The sequence below is a fragment of the Berghia stephanieae genome, unplaced genomic scaffold (genome assembly GCF_034508935.2).
Source record: "Berghia stephanieae isolate SIO BIC M18660-M18661 unplaced genomic scaffold, UCSD_Bste_1.3 scaffold29, whole genome shotgun sequence".
Taxonomy (NCBI): domain Eukaryota; kingdom Metazoa; phylum Mollusca; class Gastropoda; order Nudibranchia; family Aeolidiidae; genus Berghia; species Berghia stephanieae.
In genome coordinates, this window is record NW_027624066.1 from 10,001 (window position 1) to 35,000 (window position 25,000).

A 25,000-nucleotide genomic window follows, 5' to 3' on the forward strand; every position below is an offset into this window, starting at 1 on the left:
GGTGGGATGATATCAGGATGGGTAGGGGTTTAAATGGTGGGATGATATCAGATGGGTAGGGGTTTAATGGTGGATGATATCAGGATGGTAGGGGTTTAAATGGTGGTATGATATCAGGATGGGTAGGGGTTTAAATGGTGGTATGATATCAGGATGGGTAGGGGTTTAAATGGTGGATGATATCAGGATGGGTAGGGTTTAAATGGTGGGATGATATCAGGATGGGTAGGGGTTTAAATGGTGGGATGATATCAGGATGGTAGGGGTTTAAATGGTGGGATGATATCAGGATGGGTAGGGTTTAAATGGTGGGATGATATCAGGATGGGTAGGGTTTAAATGGTGGGATGATATCAGGATGGGTAGGGGTTTAAATGGTGGGATGATATCAGGATGGGTAGGGGTTTAAATGGTGGGATGATATCAGGATGGGTAGGGGTTTAAATGGTGGATGATATCAGGATGGGTAGGGGTTTAAATGGTGGTATGATATCAGGATGGGTAGGGGTTTAAATGGTGGGATGATATCAGGATGGGTAGGGGTTTAAATGGTGGGATGATATCAGGATGGGTAGGGGTTTAAATGGTGGGATGATATCAGGATGGGTAGGGTTTAAATGGTGGGATGATATCAGGATGGGTAGGGGTTAAATGGTGGGATGATATCAGGATGGTAGGGGTTTAAATGGTGGGATGATATCAGGATGGGTAGGGGTTTAAATGGTGGGATGATATCAGATGGGTAGGGGTTTAAATGGTGGGATGATATCAGGTGGGTAGGGGTTTAAATGGTGGATGATATCAGGATGGGTAGGGGTTTAAATGGTGGGATGATATCAGGATGGGTAGGGGTTTAAATGGTGGGATGATATCAGGATGGGTAGGGGTTTAAATGGTGGGATGATATCAGGATGGGTAGGGGTTTAAATGGTGGGATGATATCAGGATGGGTAGGGGTTTAAATGGTGGGATGATATCAGGATGGGTAGGGGTTTAAATGGTGGGATGATATCAGGATGGGTAGGGTTTAAATGGTGGGATGATATCAGGATGGGTAGGGGTTTAAATGGTGGGATGATATCAGGATGGGTAGGGGTTTAAATGGTGGGATGATATCAGGATGGGTAGGGGTTTAAATGGTGGGATGATATCAGGATGGGTAGGGGTTTAAATGGTGGGATGATATCAGGATGGGTAGGGGTTTAAATGGTGGGATGATATCAGGATGGGTAGGGGTTTAAATCGTGGTATGATATCAGGATGGGTAGGGGTTTAAATGGTGGGATGATATCAGGATAGCATCAGGTGGACATGACATGGGGATGACGTGATTTAATTTTAATGGGGTGATTGTCGTGATCGAGCTTTATTATTTTTAATTAATAGAGATAAGGAGAACAGGTGATCGGCGTATTATCTTTTTTAAATACCCAATCATTATTTCGTACATTATATTTATTAGTAAAGCATAACCGGGAGATGATAGGCTTGAAGTTCAGTCGCATCGTGACTTTAGAAATTGACAATTATTTAGCAGCTGTGATATTTATGGATGCTCAACATTATAGTCCAATGTCAATACAATCCTTTTAACAGTAAATTGAAATATTGATTTTGTTGTTAAAAACACAATTATTCTTGCTAATCCACGAAAACAAACTATACATTATTTACATGACGTGTTTTTGATTGCTTGAAAGTACTTCTCCGTCTCCCTTGAACTCTGAAATAACATTAGAGGTTTGATCATCTTCAGACTAAAGAATAAGAGGGCGCGCTTATCTCTGAAGTTGACATCAGAGGTTAGATCAGCGGATTGGCAAAAACGCTACCTCAGAGGTTTGATCAACGGGCCATCGATATCGTATTTAGCGACATTGTGTCACTTGTGACATTAGACCGATGACACCATTACTTATGTCACAAGCAATCACTTGTGACATTAGACCGATGACACCATTACTTATGTCACAAGCAATCACTTGTGACATGAGACCGATGACACCATTACTTATGTCACAAGCAATCACTTGTGACATGAGACCGATGACACCATTACTTATGTCACAAGCAATCACTTGTGACATGAGACCGATGACACCATTACTTATGTCACAAGCAATCACTTGTGACATGCGACCGATGACACCATTACTTATGTCACAAGCAATCACTTGTGACATTAGACCGATGACACCATTACTTATGTCACAAGCAATCACTTGTGACATGAGACCGATGACACCATTACTTATGTCACAAGCAATCACTTGTGACATGAGACCGATGACACCATTACTTATGTCACAAGCAATCACTTGTGACATTAGACCGATGACACCATTACTTATGTCACAAGCAATCACTTGTGACATTAGACCGATGACACCATTACTTATGTCACAAGCAATCACTTGTGACATTAGACCGATGACACCATTACTTATGTCACAAGCAATCACTTGTGACATGAGACCGATGACACCATTACTTATGTCACAAGCAATCACTTGTGACATGAGACCGATGACACCATTACTTATGTCACAAGCAATCACTTGTGACATGAGACCGATGACACCATTACTTATGTCACAAGCAATCACTTGTGACATGCGACCGATGACACCATTACTTATGTCACAAGCAATCACTTGTGACATTAGACCGATGACACCATTACTTATGTCACAAGCAATCACTTGTGACATGAGACCGATGACACCATTACTTATGTCACAAGCAATCACTTGTGACATGAGACCGATGACACCATTACTTATCTCACAAGCAATCACTTGTGACATTAGACCGATGACACCATTACTTATGTCACAAGCAATCACTTGTGACATTAGACCGATGACACCATTACTTATGTCACAAGCAATCACTTGTGACATTAGACCGATGACACCATTACTTATGTCACAAGCAATCACTTGTGACATTAGACCGATGACACCATTACTTATGTCACAAGCAATCACTTGTGACATTAGACCGATGACACCATTACTTATGTCACAAGCAATCACTTGTGACATTAGACCGATGACACCATTACTTATGTCACAAGCAATCACTTGTGACATGAGACCGATGACACCATTACTTATGTCACAAGCAATCACTTGTGACATTAGACCGATGACACCATTACTTATGTCACAAGCAATCACTTGTGACATGAGACCGATGACACCATTACTTATGTCACAAGCAATCACTTGTGACATGAGACCGATGACACCATTACTTATGTCACAAGCAATCACTTGTGACATTAGACCGATGACACCATTACTTATGTCACAAGCAATCACTTGTGACATGAGACCGATGACACCATTACTTATGTCACAAGCAATCACTTGTGACATTAGACCGATGACACCATTACTTATGTCACAAGCAATCACTTGTGACATTAGACCGATGACACCATTACTTATGTCACAAGCAATCACTTGTGACATTAGACCGATGACACCATTACTTATGTCACAAGCAATACCAAATTGCAATTTCGACAATATATCATTAATTTCAGTCAAACCAGTGTAATAACCTCAGGTAAATATGGATTTTAATAATATTTCAGAAACCAAAGACTTCAAAAATAGAAATCTACATGGAAAATAAAGCATCTGAATGTGACTTGTGACATATTACCGGTGACACCATTATTTAAACTTATGTACAAGCAACACCAAATCACACTTTCGTCCATACTATATCATTATTTTCAGTCAAAAAAGCATAATAACCGCAAATCAGATGACCATCCAAACCAACAGTCAATTATGCTAAAATGAAATTCAATAATATGTGAAGAAACTAAATACTTTCAAATTGGAAATATACTTAGAAATTAGTAATACCATTGTTGCTATGTATTACTTGGGTCAAAATCGGCCCTGGAACGCAATTTTGCCTCAATAAATCAAGAATAGCAACTGAACACATGTAATATAGCCTGTTAAAATGTAATTCAATGACATTTCAAGCTTTGAGGAACATGAAAACAGAAATACATTAGAAACTTCAAACTTCAGTGTCAACTGTGACATTTTAACCAATGACACCCATGGTCACAAAAAGTACCAGGAGTCACACAAACTCTAGATAAATATCAGCTATGGTAATGAATTCATGTAACCAGACGGTAACATCACCATACTGCTCAAATCTGCTTGTTTGTAGTAGTTTAGTGTGTTAATAGAAAAACAAATCAAATTTCTTGACAACCCTTCTTTTATCTGGATTCGTCAAAAGCTTGATTTTTTTTCTTTTTCTTGATTGATACAACCCTGAAACATAAAAAATAAAATTACAAGGAAATAATTAATTGTGTCAAAATCAGTCTTATGTGAGATGTCATAATATCATATTTGTAAATAGAATAACAGATGAAAACATCATTTGTTGGTGGCACTTTGGTTATCTCTAAAATCAAATAAGGCCCCAAAAAAATATCCATCAGAGATATAAAGAACCGATATGAGGATCAGAATATTGATATAAAATCAATTATTATTATTATTATATTATTATTATTATTATTATTATTATTATTATTATTATTATTATTATTATTATTATTATTATTATTATTATTATTATTATTATTATTATTATTATTATTATTATTATTATTATTATATATTATTATTATTATATTATTATTATTATTATTATTATTATTATTATTATTATTATTATTATTATTATTATTATTATTATTATTATTATTATTATTATTATTATTATTATTATTATTATTATTATTATTATTATTATTATTATTATTACTACTCTACTATTATTATTGCTGTTGTTGTTGTTGTTGTTCACCTCCTATAGTGTCAGGATCATTCTCCTCTGGTACCCAACTCCCATAGTCCGGCTTCAATTCCCACTGGTATCCATCTCCCACAGTCCCAGGTTCATTTTCCACTGATATTCTCTTCCATAGTCCCAGGTTCACTCTCCAATGGCGTACACTTCCCTGAATCCCAGATTCACTCCTCACTGCTGCCTACTTCCCATAACTTTGCCGGGTTTCGACGGGTTTCATCGGGTCTCGGCGGGTATCGTAAAACAGAAACACCGCGAGAAACTTGATACGTCGGTATCGCTATTCCAATTCCTTGGAGAAGCACAACCACAGTGTAGTATCGTCCACACGAGACATTCGATACGTCAGTATCGCTATTCCAATTCCTTGGAGAAGCACAACCACAGTGTAGTATCGTCCACACGAGACATTCGATACGTCAGTATCGCGATTACTGAGATAGAGTCAAGTTCGACATTGGAATCACTAATGATAAGTCCTGGGCCATCACAGTGTAAAGATTACTCTCAAGTTTGACACGGAATATAACACACCATTCTCTCTGTGTGTTCATGGTGTATTGTTGTGTGTAGTGTCAGTGGTTTAACAATCCCCTTACCACCCATAGGAAAATCCTTACCATTCAGCCAATATTTATTTTATTATTCTGATTTCATTTTGTTATAGATAGTATGCGCTTGGCCAAGAAGCTCATAACTTTGCCATCCGGATGTATAACGGACCAACACACAAAACTGTGTGTAACCATGATCTTTTATAGTTTTGTTAAGACAGTATAGTGAGAATTGGATTCAATAGTCTGATGTCACGTCGCCCAGCCACGGCGGCCATCGTGGTTCTAAACAAAGAAAATCTTTACTTTTTATTCTTCATGCTGGCTAGAACTTTTCATATGTCTTGTGATCAGAATGTGTAAAAGTCAAAACATGATCACTTATTTACAATGTTTTTTTTTTAAATCTGGGTATATTTTTATGCTCGTCGGAGAAATATTTCATAAGGGCGTCTGCCATTGTTCCGATATTTTAGAGCGAGTTACTAAGTTACCATCAAGATATGAAGTGAGTAGAAAAGTGCCAGAAGACAATAGAGAATAAAAATTTTTTCGCGGCGGTGGTGGGGTTTGAACCAGCGACCTTATTGGTACGACAACTCCGCCTGGCAGGTGAGAGCATGGCTCTACCGTGTGAGCTATCCACGAACACAAAAATATTCGTTTCAAACCCAAGTCATTTCTAGATCCCTCTCTCACCCACTTCTTGAAACCGCCGATTCGTTCGCACACCACCATCGCGAAGTAATTTTGACCAGCAGTTCAGCTTAATAGCCAATATTCTCAACACAAACATATAACATAGACACGATTGAGACATTGAGTATGCTCCGGTGTATGGGGTGAATTTTTAATTCAGAAAAGTGAGTGGAGCAGGCACTTATGTTGGTAACAACAAGATATGAAGTGAGTAGAAAAGTGCCAGAAGACAATAGAGAATAAAAATTTTTTCGCGGCGGTGGTGGGGTTTGAACCAGCGACCTTATTGGTACGACAACTCCGCCTGGCAGGTGAGAGCGTGGCTCTACCGTGTGAGCTATCCACGAACACAAAAATATTCGTTTCAAACCCAAGTCATTTCTAGATCCCTCTCTCACCCACTTCTTGAGACCGCCGATTCGTTCGCACACCACCATCGCGAAGTAATTTTGACCAGCAGTTAAGCTTAATAGCCAATATTCTCAACACAAACATATAACAAAGAAACGATTGAGACATTGAGTATGCTCCGGTGTATGGGGTGAATCTTTAATTCAGAAAAGTGAGTGGAGCAGGCACTTATGTTGGTAACAACAAGATATGAAGTGAGTAGAAAAGTGCCAGAAGACAATAGAGAATAAAAATTTTTTCGCGGCGGTGGTGGGGTTTGAACCAGCGACCTTATTGGTACGACAACTCCGCCTGGCAGGTGAGAGCGTGGCTCTACCGTGTGAGCTATCCACGAACACAAAAATATTCGTTTCAAACTCAAGTCATTTCTAGATCCCTCTCTCACCCACTTCTTGAGACCACCGATTCGTTCGCACACCACCATCGCGAAGTAATTTTGACCAGCAGTTAAGCTTAATAGCCAATATTCTCAACACAAACATATAACATAGAAACGATTGAGACATTGAGTATGCTCCGGTGTATGGGGTGAATTTTTAATTCAGAAAAGTGAGTGGAGCAGGCACTTATGTTGGTAACAACAAGATATGAAGTGAGTAGAAAAGTGCCAGAAGACAATAGAGAATAAAAATTTTTTTCGCGGCGGTGGTGGGGTTTGAACCAGCGACCTTATTGGTACGACAACTCCGCCTGGCAGGTGAGAGCGTGGCTCTACCGTGTGAGCTATCCACGAACACAAAAATATTCGTTTCAAACCCAAGTCATTTCTAGATCCCTCTCTCACCCACTTCTTGAGACCGCCGATTCGTTCGCACACCACCATCGCGAAGTAATTTTGACCAGCAGTTCAGCTTAATAGCCAATATTCTCAACACAAACATATAACAAGAAACGATTGAGACATTGAGTATGCTCCGGTGTATGGGTGAATTTTTAATTCAGAAAAGTGAGTGGAGCAGGCACTTATGTTGGTAACAACAAGATATGAAGTGAATAGAAAAGTGCCAGAAGACAATAGAGAATAAAAATTTTTCGCGGCGGTGGTGGGGTTTGAACCAGCGACCTTATTGGTACGACAACTCCGCCTGGCAGGTGAGAGCGTGGCTCTACCGTGTGAGCTATCCACGAAACACAAAAATATTCGTTTCAAACCCAAGTCATTTCTAGATCCCTCTCTCACCCACTTCTTGAGACCGCCGATTCGTTCGCACACCACCATCGCGAAGTAATTTTGACCAGCAGTTCAGCTTAATAGCCAATATTCTCAACACAAACATATAACATAGAAACGATTGAGACATTGAGTATGCTCCGGTGTATGGGGTGAATTTTTAATTCAGAAAAGTGAGTGGAGCAGGCACTTATGTTGGTAACAACAAGATATGAAGTGAGTAGAAAAGTGCCAGAAGACAATAGAGAATAAAAATTTTTTCGCGGCGGTGGTGGGGTTTGAACCAGCGACCTTATTGGTACGACAACTCCGCCTGGCAGGTGAGAGCGTGGCTCTACCGTGTGAGCTATCCACGAACACAAAAATATTCGTTTCAAACCCAAGTCATTTCTAGATCCCTCTCTCACCCACTTCTTGAGACCGCCGATTCGTTCGCACACCACCATCGCGAAGTAATTTTGACCAGCAGTTCAGCTTAATAGCCAATATTCTCAACACAAACATATAACATAGAAACGATTGAGACATTGAGTATGCTCCGGTGTATGGGGTGAATTTTTAATTCAGAAAAGTGAGTGGAGCAGGCACTTATGTTGGTAACAACAAGATATGAAGTGAGTAGAAAAGTGCCAGAAGACAATAGAGAATAAAAATTTTTCGCGGCGGTGGTGGGTTTGAACCAGCGACCTTATTGGTACGACAACTCCGCCTGGCAGGTGAGAGCGTGGCTCTACCGTGTGAGCTATCCACGAACACAAAAATATTCGTTTCAAACCCAAGTCATTTCTAGATCCCTCTCTCACCCACTTCTTGAGACCGCCGATTCGTTCGCACACCACCATCGCGAAGTAATTTTGACCAGCAGTTAAGCTTAATAGCCAATATTCTCAACACAAACATATAACAAGAAACGATTGAGACATTGAGTATGCTCCGGTGTATGGGGTGAATTTTTAATTCAGAAAAGTGAGTGGAGCAGGCACTTATGTTGGTAACAACAAGATATGAAGTGAGTAGAAAAGTGCCAGAAGACAATAGAGAATAAAAATATTTTTCGCGGCGGTGGTGGGGTTTGAACCAGCGACCTTATTGGTACGACAACTCCGCCTGGCAGGTGAGAGCGTGGCTCTACCGTGGAGCTATCCACGAACACAAAAATATTCGTTTCAAACCCAAGTCATTTCTAGATCCCTCTCTCACCCACTTCTTGAGACCGCCGATTCGTTCGCACACCACCATCGCGAAGTAATTTTGACCAGCAGTTAAGCTTAATAGCCAATATTCTCAACACAAACAATATAACATAGAAACGATTGAGACATTGAGTATGCTCCGGTGTATGGGGTGAATTTTTAATTCAGAAAAGTGAGTGGAGCAGGCACTTATGTTGGTAACAACAAGATATGAAGTGAGTAGAAAAGTGCCAGAAGACAATAGAGAATAAAAATTTTTTCGCGGCGGTGGTGGGGTTTGAACCAGCGACCTTATTGGTACGACAACTCCGCCTGGCAGGTGAGAGCGTGGCTCTACCGTGTGAGCTATCCACGAACACAAAAATATTCGTTTCAAACCAAGTCATTTCTAGATCCCTCTCTCACCCACTTCTTGAGACCGCCGATTCGTTCGCACACCACCATCGCGAAGTAATTTTGACCAGCAGTTCAGCTTAATAGCCAATATTCTCAACACAAACATATAACATAGAAACGATTGAGACATTGAGTATGCTCCGGTGTATGGGGTGAATTTTTAATTCAGAAAAGTGAGTGGAGCAGGCACTTATGTTGGTAACAACAAGATATGAAGTGAGTAGAAAAGTGCCAGAAGACAATAGAGAATAAAAATTTTTTCGCGGCGGTGGTGGGGTTTGAACCAGCGACCTTATTGGTACGACAACTCCGCCTGGCAGGTGAGAGCGTGGCTCTACCGTGTGAGCTATCCACGAACACAAAAATATTCGTTTCAAACCCAAGTCATTTCTAGATCCCTCTCTCACCCACTTCTTGAGACCGCCGATTCGTTCGCACACCACCATCGCGAAGTAATTTTGACCAGCAGTTCAGCTTAATAGCCAATATTCTCAACACAAACATATAACATAGAAACGATTGAGACATTGAGTATGCTCCGGTGTATGGGGTGAATTTTTAATTCAGAAAAGTGAGTGGAGCAGGCACTTATGTTGGTAACAACAAGATATGAAGTGAGTAGAAAAGTGCCAGAAGACAATAGAGAATAAAAATTTTTATTCTCTATTGTCTTCTGGCACTTTTCTACTCACTTCATATCTTGTTGTTACCAACATAAGTGCCTGCTCCACTCACTTTTCTGAACTAAGTTACTATGCGTCATTCCGAGAGAAGTGACGTTACGACTGTTGAAGCGTATTACTAATGAACGCGGATGGCAAAAACCAATAACAAAGACTCGAGTGTCGTCAACTTTGACCAATCTATAGTCATAGCTTTAAAAACGCGGCACTGTGTTGCAGAGATAATTTTGGTGAACAGAATATGGAATAGAATCGTTATAATTCTGTTTGAAAAATGTATCTTTGTGTTGGACGAGTATGACGTTTCGGGTTTATTCTGAAAATTGCTGGTAAGGAGAGACTTAAATAGGGATTGGTGCTTTTGATGCCTTGCGTTTAGGCGTTTAGGTTGACGTGCACTTATTTTCAGGTCTGATAACCCAATATATTATAGGCCCATTGTTGAGGTATGGTATCAATCTAAAATAAATGAGGCAACATATTGTCCATTACAACAATGTTAAACTAGGCCTATAATTGCGTTTATATGCCGGACCTTAATATGTGTATACCTGTACGTCGGTTTAGGTAAATTGCTTACACCACTCGCCAGCCGGATTTAAGGTACCAACACACTAACCTGTCCGTAGCCTAAAACGTCTATAGTCTGATTGATATAATGCAGTGTAAACTAATACTTAAAATGGCTGTCTACAAGCAATATCAATGGGCTGCGTGGCGTCAATTTCGTTCCTTCAATATATTGAAGTAAAATACTTATCACTTCTACCTTTCGGATCAATAGGCTTCAACAGTCGTGACGTCACTTCCCTCGTAATAACGCATGGTAACTTAGTAACAGGCTCTAAACTATCGGAACAATGGCGGACGCTCTTATGAAATACGTCTCCAACGAGCATAAAAGCGTATCCATAGGAGAAAAAAAAACCATTATAAATCTGATCATGTTTTGACTTTTATACTTTCTGATCACATGGCATATGAAAAGTTCTAGCCGGCATGAAGAATAAAAAGTACAGATTTTCTTTGTTTAGAACCAAGATGGCCGCCATTGCTGGGAGACGTGACATCAGGTTATTGATTCCAATGACACTAAAAATATAACTAAATGTAACCTTAAACGTTAATAGAACGAATGATGATGACGTCACTCGGCACTTTGTTATTGTTTTGCGAGCGCCTGTTGGGTGATTAGCCTACATTCTAAGTTCCATCAACCTGACTATACCACAAACGTTTCAGGTTATACATAGTTTTGTCTGCTGGTACGTTTCATCTGGCGGCATGATTTTGTGAGTATTTTGTTTAGACGCATAGCATCAAGAGATGATATACGTTTCAGTGAAATACCAACCAGTTCTTCCCGTCGGGTGAATCGTACCAACAGACAAAACTGTGTAACCTTGAACGTGAAAAGATAAAAGGAAGATGACGTCACTCAGGCCTTTGTTATTGTTTTTTTTGCCATCCATGTTTGTATGTTTAAATCGATCGATATTTGAAGGGTGAGTTTGCTGGCCTGAATTTTAAATATGGGATTTTTCAAATTGTATGCAGCAAAGTGTAGTGACCACTTTTTAAAACGTCTTTATATCAGCCATCTTTATATCAGCCATCTTTATATCAGCCATCTTTATATCACCCATCTTTATATCACCCATCTTTATATCACCCATCTTTATATCACCCATCTTTATATCACCCATCTTTATATCACCCATCTTTATATCACCCATCTTTATATCAGCCATCTTTATATCACCCATCTTTATATCAGCCATCTTTATATCAGCCATCTTTATATCAGCCATCTTTATATCACCCATCTTTATATCAGCCATCTTTATATCACCCATCTTTATATCCACCATCTTTATATCAGCCATCTTTATATCACCCATCTTTATATCAGCCATCTTTATATCAGCCATCTTTATATCACCCATCTTTATATCACCCATCTTTATATCAGCCATCTTTATATCACCCATCTTTATATCAGCCATCTTTATATCAGCCATCTTTATATCACCCATTTTTATATCACCCATCTTTATATCACCCATCTTTATATCAGCCATCTTTATATAAGCCATGTTATATCACCCATTTTTATATCACCCATCTTTATATCAGCCATCTTTATATCACCCAGCTTTATTTCAGCCATCTTTATATCACCCATCTTTATATCACCCATCTTTATTTCAGCCATCTTTATATCACCCATCTTTATTTCAGCCATCTTTATATCAGCCATCTTTATATCACCCATCTTTATATCAGCCATCTTTATATCAGCCATCTTTATATCAGCCATCTTTATATCAGCCATCTTTATATCACCCATCTTTATATCAGCCATGTTTATATCACCCATCTTTATATCACCCATCTTTATATCACCCATCTTTATATCACCCATCTTTATATCACCCATCTTTATATCAGCCATCTTTATATCACCCATCTTTATATCAGCCATCTTGGCATCGAATTAATCTGTCCAATGTTTTTGTTTGGTTAGGTGCGGGGAAGGGAAGGGTCAAATCTATCCTGTAATTTACACGTTATCAAAATTTGTTTCATATCATCCAATCTTGGGGGGGGGGGGGGGGGGGGGGGGGGCACATTGGGGGCTGGTCTTAGTCACTCAACTGGCCTCCGGCTGGCGGAATGATTTGAGATTTATAAGTAAACGCATAGCATCAATGGGTTAATGAAGGTATCGATACGACTCGCAATTTAATTTCTGACGAGTTGTTGACTTTGCATCTTGAGTGACACCATTTTTGTGGTCAGTGTCAGGCTATGATTTTTTGAAGGCTTCGCACAAACAACTGCAATCCAGTTTGATGATCTCCAAACCATTCGTAAAATCATGCCGAATAGGGAGAAAAGGTGTGATGCCACAATACTGGTTCCTATTTCACCGGAAGTGTACAACCACTCTTCCGGAGAACCGAATACATACTTTGTGTAAATTTTCTTTTAGTTTCAGAGTGATAGTATTTTATTTTCTAGTCTAAATCTACGCTGGTCGTCAATAAAGATCTTCCATTCACACTCTTTTACGTCCCGTAAAACTGCCTTTTTATCCTGCTAGTAAAACTGTTATACCACCTTATAATTCAATATTATGTGACCTTTCCGTTATTAGTCTTCTGAAGGACTGGATACATACACACTTCCAAGGATTTTGGAACCGGAAAAGCAGACGTTGTGACGTCACGATATTTTTTCACTGCTGTGATGCTTGGTTACTTATATTAGCTTTCCTGACTCATTCCTCGGGGGCAGCGTGGCTCAGCGGTAAGGTCTTTACTTCGTACCCAAAAGGTACCGAGTTCGATCACCCGTCGCTGCACTGTGTGGCCTTGAGCAAATCACCTCGCCCAGCTCAATTTGCGGCACTGCACTGCGGCTGACGCCTGGGTTATTCCAGTCTTCTCTTGGAAGGCCTGAGAGACAAATTTTTCCTATGGGATGAATAAAGGGAATCTAATTACATTAATTAATTCATTCATTTATTTTTAGGCCGAGAGAGTCTAATTGGGAATGAGATTAGCGGAAGAGTAGCGTCCCTTGATTGGACGTCACCCATAGTCTGTGACGTCACCGGCGGACAAGTTATTAGAGAGAACGTCATGTTGGTTGTGCGCATGCTTCTCTCGTCCTCGCTTCCGCGGAAATGAGGACGAGAGACGCATGCGCACAACCAACATGACGTTCTCTCTCTAATAACTTTTTGCTTCCGCGGAAGCGAGGACGAGAGACGCATGCGCATAACCAATATGACGTTCTCTCTCTAATAACTTTTCCGCCGGTGACGTCACAGACTATGGGTGACGTCCAATCAAGGGACGCTTCTCTTCCGCTAATCTCACTCCCTATTGCCGTCATTATTTATTTTCTCTAAAAACGTTTTTCGTCGTGTATTTTATTAAACCCACATTTCAAAGATTTTTTTTTGGGTTGTCTGAGAATGTGTATGAAAAGTGGTGTGTATTCTATTTCTCTGTCTCTGTGTCGATGGGCGTTGGTGTGTGTTATTCTACAAGGATGTGTCGGTGGAAACGGACACAACTCGTGTCGAACTATTAACGCTGGCATCAGGTAGATATACTTTGGTGGGGTTGCTATTGTTGTTGTTATTGTTGTTGTTGATGTTGTTGTTGTTGTTGTTGTTGTTGTTGTTATTGTTGCTGATGTTGTTGTTGTTGTTGTTGTTGTTATTGTTGCTGTTGTTGTTGGTGTTGTTGTTGTTGTTGTTATCATTGTTATTGTTGTTGTTATTGTTGTTATTGTTGTTGTTATTGTTGTTATTGTTGCTGATGTTGTTGTTGTTGTTTTTGGTATTGTTGTTATTGTTGTTATTGTTGTAAATGTTGCTGATGCTGTTGTTGTTGTTGTTGTTGTTGTTGATGTTATTGTTGCTGATGTTGTTGTTGTTGTTGTTGTTGTTGTTGTTGTTATTACGTTCATTGTTGTTTTTGTTCTTGTATTTTTTTTCGTCGTTGTTGTTATTTTTGTTGTTATTTTTGTTGTTGCTGTTATTATTATTATTATTATTATTATTATTATTATTATTATTATTATTATTATTATTATATTATTATTATTATTATTATTATTATTATTATTATTATTATTATTTTTATTATTATTATTATTATTGTTATTATTATTATTATCATTATTATTATTATTATTATTATTATTATTATTATTATTATTATTATTATTATTATTATTATTATTATTATTATTATTATTATTATTATTATTATTTATCATCATCATCATCATCATCATCATCATCATCATCATCATCATCATCATCATCATCATCATCATTATTGTTATGATTAACATCGTTCCTCTTCCTGCCGATGATGGCATAATTTGATTAAAGAAAAATGATAAGACTTGGCCAGGAAAGACCCCCCCCCCCACCCAAAAAAACAAACAAACAAAAAATTCCATCCCCCCCCCCCCCCACAAAAAAACCCAACTCTTGGACTTGAACCTGTAACCATGACAGCCATTTCTCTCACCCAGACTCCCAAACGACCAAGGGTTTTATTTCTTCAGCGACAACCGTTACATCGACTACGACGTCATCAATGGTGTCGAGAGGACTTCCGGCCCGGTATCCAGACTCGGTCTTGGTGACCTGAATAGAATAGACGCCGTCTTTTCGATGCCTGGGGTTCAAAACCAGGTGGTGTTAACCTCTGGACCTCGTTACTACAGGTAAAACCAAACAACGGGTTTGAGATGAAATCTCAAGTACTGCACCATCTGGCCCAGGCATGTATGATTGTATGATGTTTGCTTTGTGCCCAAACGGTACAAAATTCGAATCACCGCAGACATGTGAGACCTCGGGCAGTCGTCTCACCTTAGCTCACTTGGTAGAGCGCTCGCTTCACAACAAAGGGACCGGGATCAATCCTCAGTAAAGTCTAGATTTTTTCCTGAACCCATTCCCTCCCCATACTTTTCCAACTCAGTAGCGATTGGGTAGCTGGGTCTGTTAGATCTGGCAAAAAGTACTTTGTTGTAGAGTAATGTCCTATCAAAAGAGTAGCAAGCAATTGCTATTATCCATTTCACGCTATAGTAGCTGGATTGAACTCCATCGGGTCTGAATGACAGAATACAAGTCTTGTCCATCAAGTTGACTATTTCTGTAAGCCTGGGGTCGCTTGTAAAGTGCTTTGAGCGCAGTTGGAGGAAATTGCGCCAAATGGAGGCTCACATTTATAATGAAATAGAACGGTTTGAATCTGTAGTACTGCTGCCTTGGTCGTTTTAGCCTTCCAGGAAAAGAAAATGTTGCCCTAAGGGATGCATAAAGGGGATTTTTACTACTTCTCTTTTATTCTATTCTATTTGATTTTATCCAACGTGTACATTTATGCAGGTCTGGTATCCAAATAAAATTATGGGCCAGGTTTAACAGTACTGTTGTAATGGACAATATTTTGCCTCATAAAATATATATATTTAAATTTCCATGACAACAATGAGCCCATAATCAATGGGGTTACCAGACCTGCAAATAAGTGTACGTCGTTATGTGGCCTAGTGGTATGACACTCGCCTTCGGATCGGAAGGTTTAGCGTTCGAGTCCAGCTATCTGAGCGGCGCATAGTTGAGTCCTTGAAAAAGGCTCTTCACTCACATTCCGTCATCGTGATCATGTTTAAAACGAGAAATTTACCGTTAAAAGCATTCTGTCTGTCGGACAAATTTGTAATATCGCCTTACAACAAACAAAAAACAACACCACCACCCTCCACCACCACCACCAATAACAGCAACAATAATAACAACAACGACGACAACAACAAAAACAATCACAATAACAATGACACCATAAACAACACAAATAATAACAACAACAATAACTTCTTCTTCTTCTTCTTCTTCTTCTTCTTCTTCTTCTTCTTCTTCTTCTTCTTCTTCTTCTTCTTCTTATTATTATTATTATTGATAATAATAATAAAAATGATAATAATAATAATAATGATAATAATAATAATAATAATAATAACAATGATAATAATAATAATAATAATAATAATAATAATAATAATAATAATAATAATAATAATAATAATTAATAATAATAATAAAAATAATAATAATAATAATATGTTTTTTATGTTTTTAAGGGTTTTACGGCTCTCGCAACACATAAGGTCATATCAGCGCCAGTAAAAAGGAAGAAAACGTGATAGTAATAAGTTCTAGAATTCTTCATTCAGCTTATCCCACATTTTGCAGGGTTGCCATAATGAATGCCACATCTTCATGCATCTCGGTTCAACGCATCATCTTCCTCCAGGCCCAGTTCTGTCGTATCATCCTTTACCTTATCAAACCATCTAGTCTTTGGGCGTCCCTTTTTCCTCTTTCCCGTTAATTCTAAGTCCAATATACTTTCCTTCCCACGTATTCCCTCTCTCGTCTCTTTACACGTTTTTGCATAATACGTCAGATTAAACGTTTTACACTTTTTCTTATATTATTTAATATTCACGTCATCTGAAGGTACAACATCAGTAGCGGCCATTTCCGGTACCAAGATGGCCATGGGAGTCTGCATGAGGATTTTGGGATTCCACCGGAAGTGGATGCTGCCTTTGGACTGGGTCAGCGGGCGACTGTCATTAAAGGTCAGCTCTTGGAGTCTTATGTCTCCGACTTATAGAATAGAATTTGGCTGATCAGTCTCTATGGACGCTTGCCGTGAATGTGTGCATCACTTCGATTTTGTCAGTCTGTTTCTATTATCCAGTTAGTAATCTGTCTCCATAAATCTAGGTCTAGTGCAAGTGTTCTTAGCTTTAGAATGTCATCAAATCTCTGTCTAGCGCAAGTGTTCTTAGCTTTAGAATGTCATCAAATCTCTGTCTAGTACAAGTGTTCTTAGCTTTAGAATGTCATCAAATCTCTGTCTAGTGCAAGTGGACTTAGCTTTAGAATGTCATCAAATCTCTGTCTAGTGCAAGTGTTCTTAGCTTTAGAATGTCATCAAATCTCTGTCTAGTACAAGTGTTCTTAGCTTTAGAATGTCATCAAATCTCTGTCTAGTGCAAGTGTTCTTAGCTTTAGAATGTCATCAAATCTCTGTCTAGTGCAAGTGTTCTTAGCTTTAGAATGTCATCAAATCTCTGTCTAGTACAAGTGTTCTTAGCTTTAGAATGTCATCAAATCTCTGTCTAGTACAAGTGTTCTTAGCTTTAGAATGTCATCAAATCTCTGTCTAGTACAAGTGTTCTTAGCTTTAGAATGTCATCAAATCTCTGTCTAGTACAAGTGTTCTTAGCTTTAGAATGTCATCAAATCTCTGTCCAGTACAAGTGTTCTTAGCTTTAGAATGTCATCAAATCTCTGTCTAGTACAAGTGTTCTTAGCTTTAGAATGTCATCAAATCTCTGTCTAGTACAAGTGTTCTTAGCTTTAGAATGTCATCAAATCTATGTCTAGTACAAGTGTTCTTAGCTTTAGAATGTCATCAAATCTCTGTCTAGTACAAGTGTTCTTAGCTTTAGAATGTCATCAAATCTATGTATAGTGCAAGTGTTCTTAGCTTTAGAATGTCATCAAATCTATGTCTAGTACAAGTGTTCTTAGCTTTAGAATGTCATCAAATCTATGTCTAGTACAAGTGTTCTTAGCTTTAGAATGTCATCAAATCTATGTCTAGTACAAGTGTTCTTAGCTTTAGAATGTCATCAAATCTCTGTCTAGTGCAAGTGTTCTTAGCTTTAGAATGTCATCAAATCTATGTCTAGTGCAAGTGTTCTTAGCTTTAGAATGTCATCAAATCTCTGTCCAGTACAAGTGTTCTTAGCTTTAGAATGTTATCAAATCTCTGTCCAGTACAAGTGTTCTTAGCTTTAGAATGTCATCAAATCTATGTCTAGTACAAGTGTTCTTAGCTTTAGAATGTCATCAAATCTATGTCTAGTACAAGTGTTCTTAGCTTTAGAATGTCATCAAATCTCTGTCCAGTACAAGTGTTCTTAGCTTTAGAATGTCATCAAATCTCTGTCTAGTACAAGTGTTCTTAGCTTTAGAATGTCATCAAATCTCTGTCTAGTACAAGTGTTCTTAGCTTTAGAATGTCATCAAATCTCTGTCTAGTACAAGTGTTCTTAGCTTTAGAATGTCATCAAATCTCTGTCTAGTACAAGTGTTCTTAGCTTTAGAATGTCATCAAATCTCTGTCTAGTACAAGTGTTCTTAGCTTTAGAATGTCATCAAATCTCTGTCTAGTGCAAGTGTTCTTAGCTTTAGAATGTCATCAAATCTCTGTCTAGTGCAAGTGTTCTTAGCTTTAGAATGTCATCAAATCTCTGTCTAGCGCAAATGTTCTTAGCTTTAGAATGTCATCAAATCTCTGTCTAGTACACGTGTTCTTAGCTTTAGAATGTCATCAAATCTATGTCTAGTACAAGTGTTCTTAGCTTTAGAATGTCATCAAATCTATGTCTAGTACAAGTGTTCTTAGCTTTAGAATGTCATCAAATCTCTGTCTAGTGCAAGTGTTCTTAGCTTTAGAATGTTATCAAATCTCTGTCTAGTGCGAGTGTTCTTAGCTTTAGAATGTCATCATGTGTGTTAAGGTGCCGAGGCAGTTGGATGTTTCCTTGTGTTGTTGAAATCAGTTCCTCGGTTGTTGTTTCTAAATGTATTTGATATTTTTTGAGATCTTGATTCAATGTTGTTGGAAGTGAAGTTGGTGTTCTACGCCCTCGGAGTTATAGCGCTATATAATTTTTCAGCCTTATTATCATTAAAGGTAAAATAAAACCGTTGATTTCAAATAATGGAATCTCAGACACGCCCCTTTGTTATTATTTCAGTATAGATAGAACGAAGTTGACGTCACTCAGGTCTTTGTTATGCTTTTTTGCAATCCACGTTTATGAGTTATTCTCACCAAACTAGACTATAAACATTCAAGGTTACACATAGTTTTGTGTGTTGGTCCGTTATACTCCCGGATAGCAATTTTGCGAGTTTCTTTGCCAAGCGCACACAATCTATACATTCACTTCCTGAACACAACATTCTTTTACAACAAATCATATAGAATCATAATTTTTTATTAAAAAAAACCCATATAAAATCATAATTTTCTCCTCCCCTCCCCTCCCCCCCCCCCCGCCTTCCAAAAACAATCCCATATATAATCATAATGTTCTACACCCCTCCCCCCAAACCCCCCAAAAAACAACATATAACATCATAATTTTCTATCCCCCCCCAAAAAAAAAAACCAACAAAAAACAAACATATAAAATCATAATTTTACTATACAACATTTAGAATTTAACAGAATACAAATATAATGCACCAACACACAAAACAGCGTAGTGAAGTCAATTTCGTTCCTTCTATAATTTGAAGTGGACTACAGATATCAGGTAAATGCGACTATGTGGTCCAGTGGTATGACACTCGTCTTTGGATCAGAATGCCCGCGGTTCGAACCATCTCTGAGCGGCACATACTTGGGTCCTTTGAAAAGGCTCTTTACTTACATTATAACCGTACTCAGGTGTAAAAATGGGCCTGGCTGTTGTCCGAACAATTGAAATTCTCTTTAACAGACGTCACGTCTCGTCTTACATGTTAATGTTGCTGTTGGCTTTGAACCCCTTGTAAAGCGCTTTGGGAACGTTTTGTGGATATTGCGCTATATAAAAGCTCAAGTTTCTTTTTGGTTTTATTTTGTTTTCTCTCTGAAGGCTGTCAGTTGTGGACGTTCAATGCAGGAACGTCTGGAAGATTCCAGAGAGAAAACAGAACGTTGGAAGATTGGGATATCCCATGTGACCTTGACGCTGCGATCACGTGGGCTGAGGATGGCCCCGTGACCTTCATCAAAGGTCACTTGATGTGGAGACTGTATCTAGAAGATTCAGACGGTAAGAAGTAAGATAAGATAAGAAAAAAAGATTAATACAAAGATAAAAAAAAATGTTAAAAAAATAATAATAAAAAACCCCCCCCAAAAAACCAACAAAAGACAAAACAAAACGAAAAAAAAAAAAAGAAAATCACTCGGTGCTCACAAGGAGATCTCTCTATCCCCATGTCTCTCTCAATGACTCTCTCTCTCTATCTATATCTCTCTCTCTATCTCTCTCTCTCTCTCTCGCTCTCCCTCCTGTCTCTCTCTCTCTCTCTCTCTCTCTCTCTCTCTCTCTCTCTCTCTCTCTCTCTCTTATGTAATTACGAACCACAATAACCGCGAAACTGAAAAAGTACGATAAACACTTTCACTTTCACCACCCGATGAGAGCAAATGCTAGCAACAATATTGTAGACGTTGATCATGGTTATACTTGCAAGATTCTTAACCCCAATTTGCTCACTTGGACAACATGGGTGATTCCTGTTGACATCAGACATCTTGTTTGATGAATTATCTATATTCCTTCATGGAATGCCTTGGTGACGGTATCTCACTGTGACAACATGGGTGATTCCTGTTGACATCAGACATCTTGTTTGATGAATTATCTATATTCCTTCATGGAATGCCTTGGTGACGGTGTCTTATGGTGTCGTTGAGAAAGCGCGTACATTTTATTATAATATATGATTAATACAGTTCAGTGCAACATGTGCTAAACTGCCGGACGACCAGGTAGGTTTTCGTAAAAACAGTTCAACCAGCGACCAGATTGCCTCTCTGCGAGTCATAGTGGAACAGTCTATAGAATGGAACTTTCCTCTTATTGTTACATTTATGGATTGCGAGAAGGCTTTCGACAGTATTGACAGAGCAACATTGTGGACAATTCTACATTATGGACTCCCTGAAAAAATAGTAAACCTCATTAAGGAAATGTATGAAGGATCAAGTTGCAGGGTTATACATAAAGATCAGCCTACTGACAGCTTTGAAATTAAGATTGGTGTCAAGCAGGGATGCTTGCTCTCACTATTCCTGTTCATCCTTGCCATTGATTGGCTAATGAAGGAAACCTCCAAAGGGCGAAGAAATGGGATACAGTTGACTCACTGGACACAGTTGGATGATCTGGATTTTGCAGATGATCTGGCTCTTCTGTCCCACACTCAGGACCAGATGCAAGCAAAAGCCACAATTATAAACAGCCTCTCGGAATCAATTGGTCTAAGAATTCACCCTGCAAAGTCAAAGGTCTTGAAGATAGGTACGCGTCAAAGGGAGCAGATCAAAGTAAAAGATCAGGAACTTGAAGATATAGACACTTTCTGCTATCTCGGGAGTTTAATTGACAAGGATGGAGGCACGGAAGCAGAGGTGAAAGCACGAATAGGAAAGGCACAGGCTGCATTCACATCTTTGAACAGAGTTTGGAGAACTAAAGATATCTCCCTTCAACTAAAGCTAAGACTTTTCAACTCAAACGTGAAGTCTGTCCTACTGTATGGATGTGAGACTTGGAACGCATCACAGGCATGTATAAGGAGGGTACAGATTTTCGTAAACAGGTGCATGCGTAAGCTACTCAGAATAAAATGGATGGATAGAATAAAAAAATGAAGAAGTATGGAAAAAAACATAGCTGAAACCAGTGGGAGAGGAAATAGGAAGAAGACGATGGAGGTGGATTGGATACACGCTTAGAAAGAATGATTCCACTATAACAAAGAAAGTATTGGACTGGAACCCTCAGGGCAGAAGATCAAGGGGAAGGCCACGAGGAACATGGAGAAGAATTAAAGAAGCTGATATACAGAGAAGTGGTAAGACATGGAATGAGATAAAAACGTTAGCTCAGGATAGAGAAGGATGGAAACTGTTTGTCTGTGGCCTATACCCTGACCCAGGGTGAAAAAGGCAATGATGAGAGAGGGATGGAAACTGTTTGTCTGTGGCCTATACCCTGGCCCAGGGTGAGAAAGGCAATGATGAGGGAAGGATGGAAACTGTTTGTCTGTGGCCTATACCCTGACCCAGGGTGAAAAGGCAATGATGAGAGAGGGATGGAACCTGTTTGTCTGTGGCCTGTACCCTGACCCATGGTGAAAAAGGCAGTGATTAGAGAGGGATGGAAACTGTTTGTCTGTGGCCTGTACCCTGACCCATGGTGAAAAAGGCAGTGATGAGAGAGGGGTGGAAACTGTTTGTCTGTGGCCTGTACCCTGACCCAGGGTGAAAAAGGCAATGATGAGAGAAGGATGGAAACTGTTTGTCTGTGGCCTATACCCTGACCCAGGGTGAAAAAGGCAATGATGAGAGAGGGATGGAAACTGTTTGTCTGTGGCCTATACCCTGACCCAGGGTGAAAAAGGCAATGATGAGAGAGGGATGGAAACTGTTTGTCTGTGGCCTATACCCTGACCCAGGGTGAAAATGGCAATGATGAGAGAAGGATGGAAACTGTTTGTCTGTGGCCTATACCCTGACCCAGGGTGAAAAAGGCAATGATGAGAGAGGGATGGAAACTGTTTGTCTGTGGCCTATACCCTGACCAGGGTGAAAATGGCAATGATGAGAGAAGGATGGAAACTGTTTGTCTGTGGCCTATACCCTGACCCAGGGTGAAAAGGCAATGATGAGAGAGGATGGAAACTGTTTGTCTGTGGCCTATACCTGACCAGGGTGAAAATGGCAATGATGAGAGAAGGATGGAAACTGTTTGTCTGTGGCTATACCCTGACTCGGGTGAAAATGGCAATGATGAGAAAGGGATGAAATGTTTGTCTGTGGCCTTATACCCTGACCCAGGGTGAAAAAGGCAATGATGAAGAAGGATGGAAACTGTTTGTCGTGTGGCCTATACCTGACCAGGGTGAAAATGGCAATGTGAGTAAGGATGGAAAATGTTTGTCTGTGAGGCCTAACCCTGTGACCAGGGTGAAAAGGCAAATGGATGAGAGAAGGATGGAAACTGTTTGTCTGTGGCCTATACCCTGACCCAGGGTGAAAATGGCAATGATGAGAGAAGGATGGAAACTGTTTGTACTGGCTATAACCCTGACCACGGGTTGAAAGGCAATGATGAGAGAAGGATGGAAACTGTTTGTCTGTGGCTATACCCTGACCAGGGTGAAATGAGGAAATGGAAGAGAGAAGGATGGAAACTGTTTGTCTGTGGCCTATACCCTGACCCAGGGTGAAAATGGCAATGATGAGAGAAGGATGGAAACTGTTTGTCTGTGGCCTATACCCTGACCAGGGTGAAAAGGCAAAGATGAGAGAGGATGGAAACTGTTATGTCTGTAGGCTATCGCTGACCCAGGGTGAAAATGGCAATGATGGGAGGCATGGAAACTGTTTGTCTGTGGCCATATACCCTGACCCAGGGGTGAAAATGGCAATGATGAGAGAAGGTGAAAACTGTTTGCTGTGGCTATGACACTGGCTCCAGGGTGAATAAAGGCAATGATGAGAGAAGGATGGAAACTGTTTGTCTGTGGCCTATACCCTGACCCAGGGTGAAAATGGCAATGATGAGAAGGATGGAAACGTGTTTGTCTGTGGCCTATACCCTGACCAGGGATGGAAAAATGGCAATGATGAGGAAGGAGGGAAACTGTTTGTCATGTGGCCTATACCCTGACCCAGGGTGAAAATGGCAATGATGAGAGAAGGATGGAAAATGATGTTTGTCTGTGGCCTATACCTGACCCAGGGTGAAAATGGCAATGATGAGAGAAGGATGGAAACTGTTTGTCTGTGGCCTATACCTGACCACGGGTGAAAAGGCAATGATGAGAGGAAGGGATGGAAACTGTTGTGTCGTGGCCTATACCCTGACCAGGGTGAAAAGGCATGATGAGGAGGATGGATGGGAAACTGTTGTCTGTGGCCTATACCTGACCCAGGGTGAAAAGGCAATGATGAGAGAGGATGGAAACTGTTTTGTCTGTGCCTATACCCTGAACCAAGGGTGAAAATGGCAATGATGGAGAAGGATGGAAACTGTTTGTCTGTGGCCTATACCTGGACCAGGGTGAAAATGGCAATGATGAGCAGGGATGGAAAACTGTTTGTCTGTGGCCTATACCCTGACCAGGGTGAAAATGGCAATGATGAGAGAAGGATGGAAACTGTTTGTCTGTGGCCTATACCCTGACCCAGGGTGAAAATGGCAATGATGAGAGAAGGATGGAAACTGTTTGTCTGTGGCCTATACCCTGACCCAGGGTGAAAATGGCAATGATGAGAGAAGGATGGAAACTGTTTGTCTGTGGCCTATACCCTGACCCAGGGTGAAAATAGCAATGATGAGAGAAGGATGGAAACTGTTTGTCTGTGGCCTATACCCTGACCCAGGGTGAAAAAGGCAATGATGAGAGAGGGATGGAAACTGTTTGTCTGTGGCCTATACCCTGACCCAGGGTGAAAAAGGCAATGATGAGAGAGGGATGGAAACTGTTTGTCTGTGGCCTATACCCTGACCCAGGGTGAAAATGGCAATGATGAAGAAGGATGGAAACTGTTTGTCTGTGGCCTATACCCTGACCCAGGGTGAAAAAGGCAATGATGAGAGAGGGATGGAAACTGT

At 39.7% G+C, this 25,000-nt stretch overlaps 1 protein-coding gene across 1 annotated transcript in view; it reads left to right on the plus strand.

Moving 5' to 3' along the window:
• Positions 1–5,369: 5,369 nt before the first annotated feature.
• LOC144961540 (uncharacterized) overlaps positions 5,370–25,000 on the plus strand; it is a 42,860-nt gene continuing 23,229 nt past the window's right edge. Inside the window, exons 1-6 of the mRNA XM_078894696.1 lie at positions 5,370–5,404; positions 13,074–13,279; positions 13,930–14,083; positions 15,029–15,223; positions 17,031–17,155; positions 20,240–20,419. Coding sequence (XP_078750822.1) covers positions 13,953–14,083; positions 15,029–15,223; positions 17,031–17,155; positions 20,240–20,419 — 631 coding nt within the window. The 5' untranslated portion in view covers positions 5,370–5,404; positions 13,074–13,279; positions 13,930–13,952. The remainder of the gene's footprint in view (positions 5,405–13,073; positions 13,280–13,929; positions 14,084–15,028; positions 15,224–17,030; positions 17,156–20,239; positions 20,420–25,000) is intronic.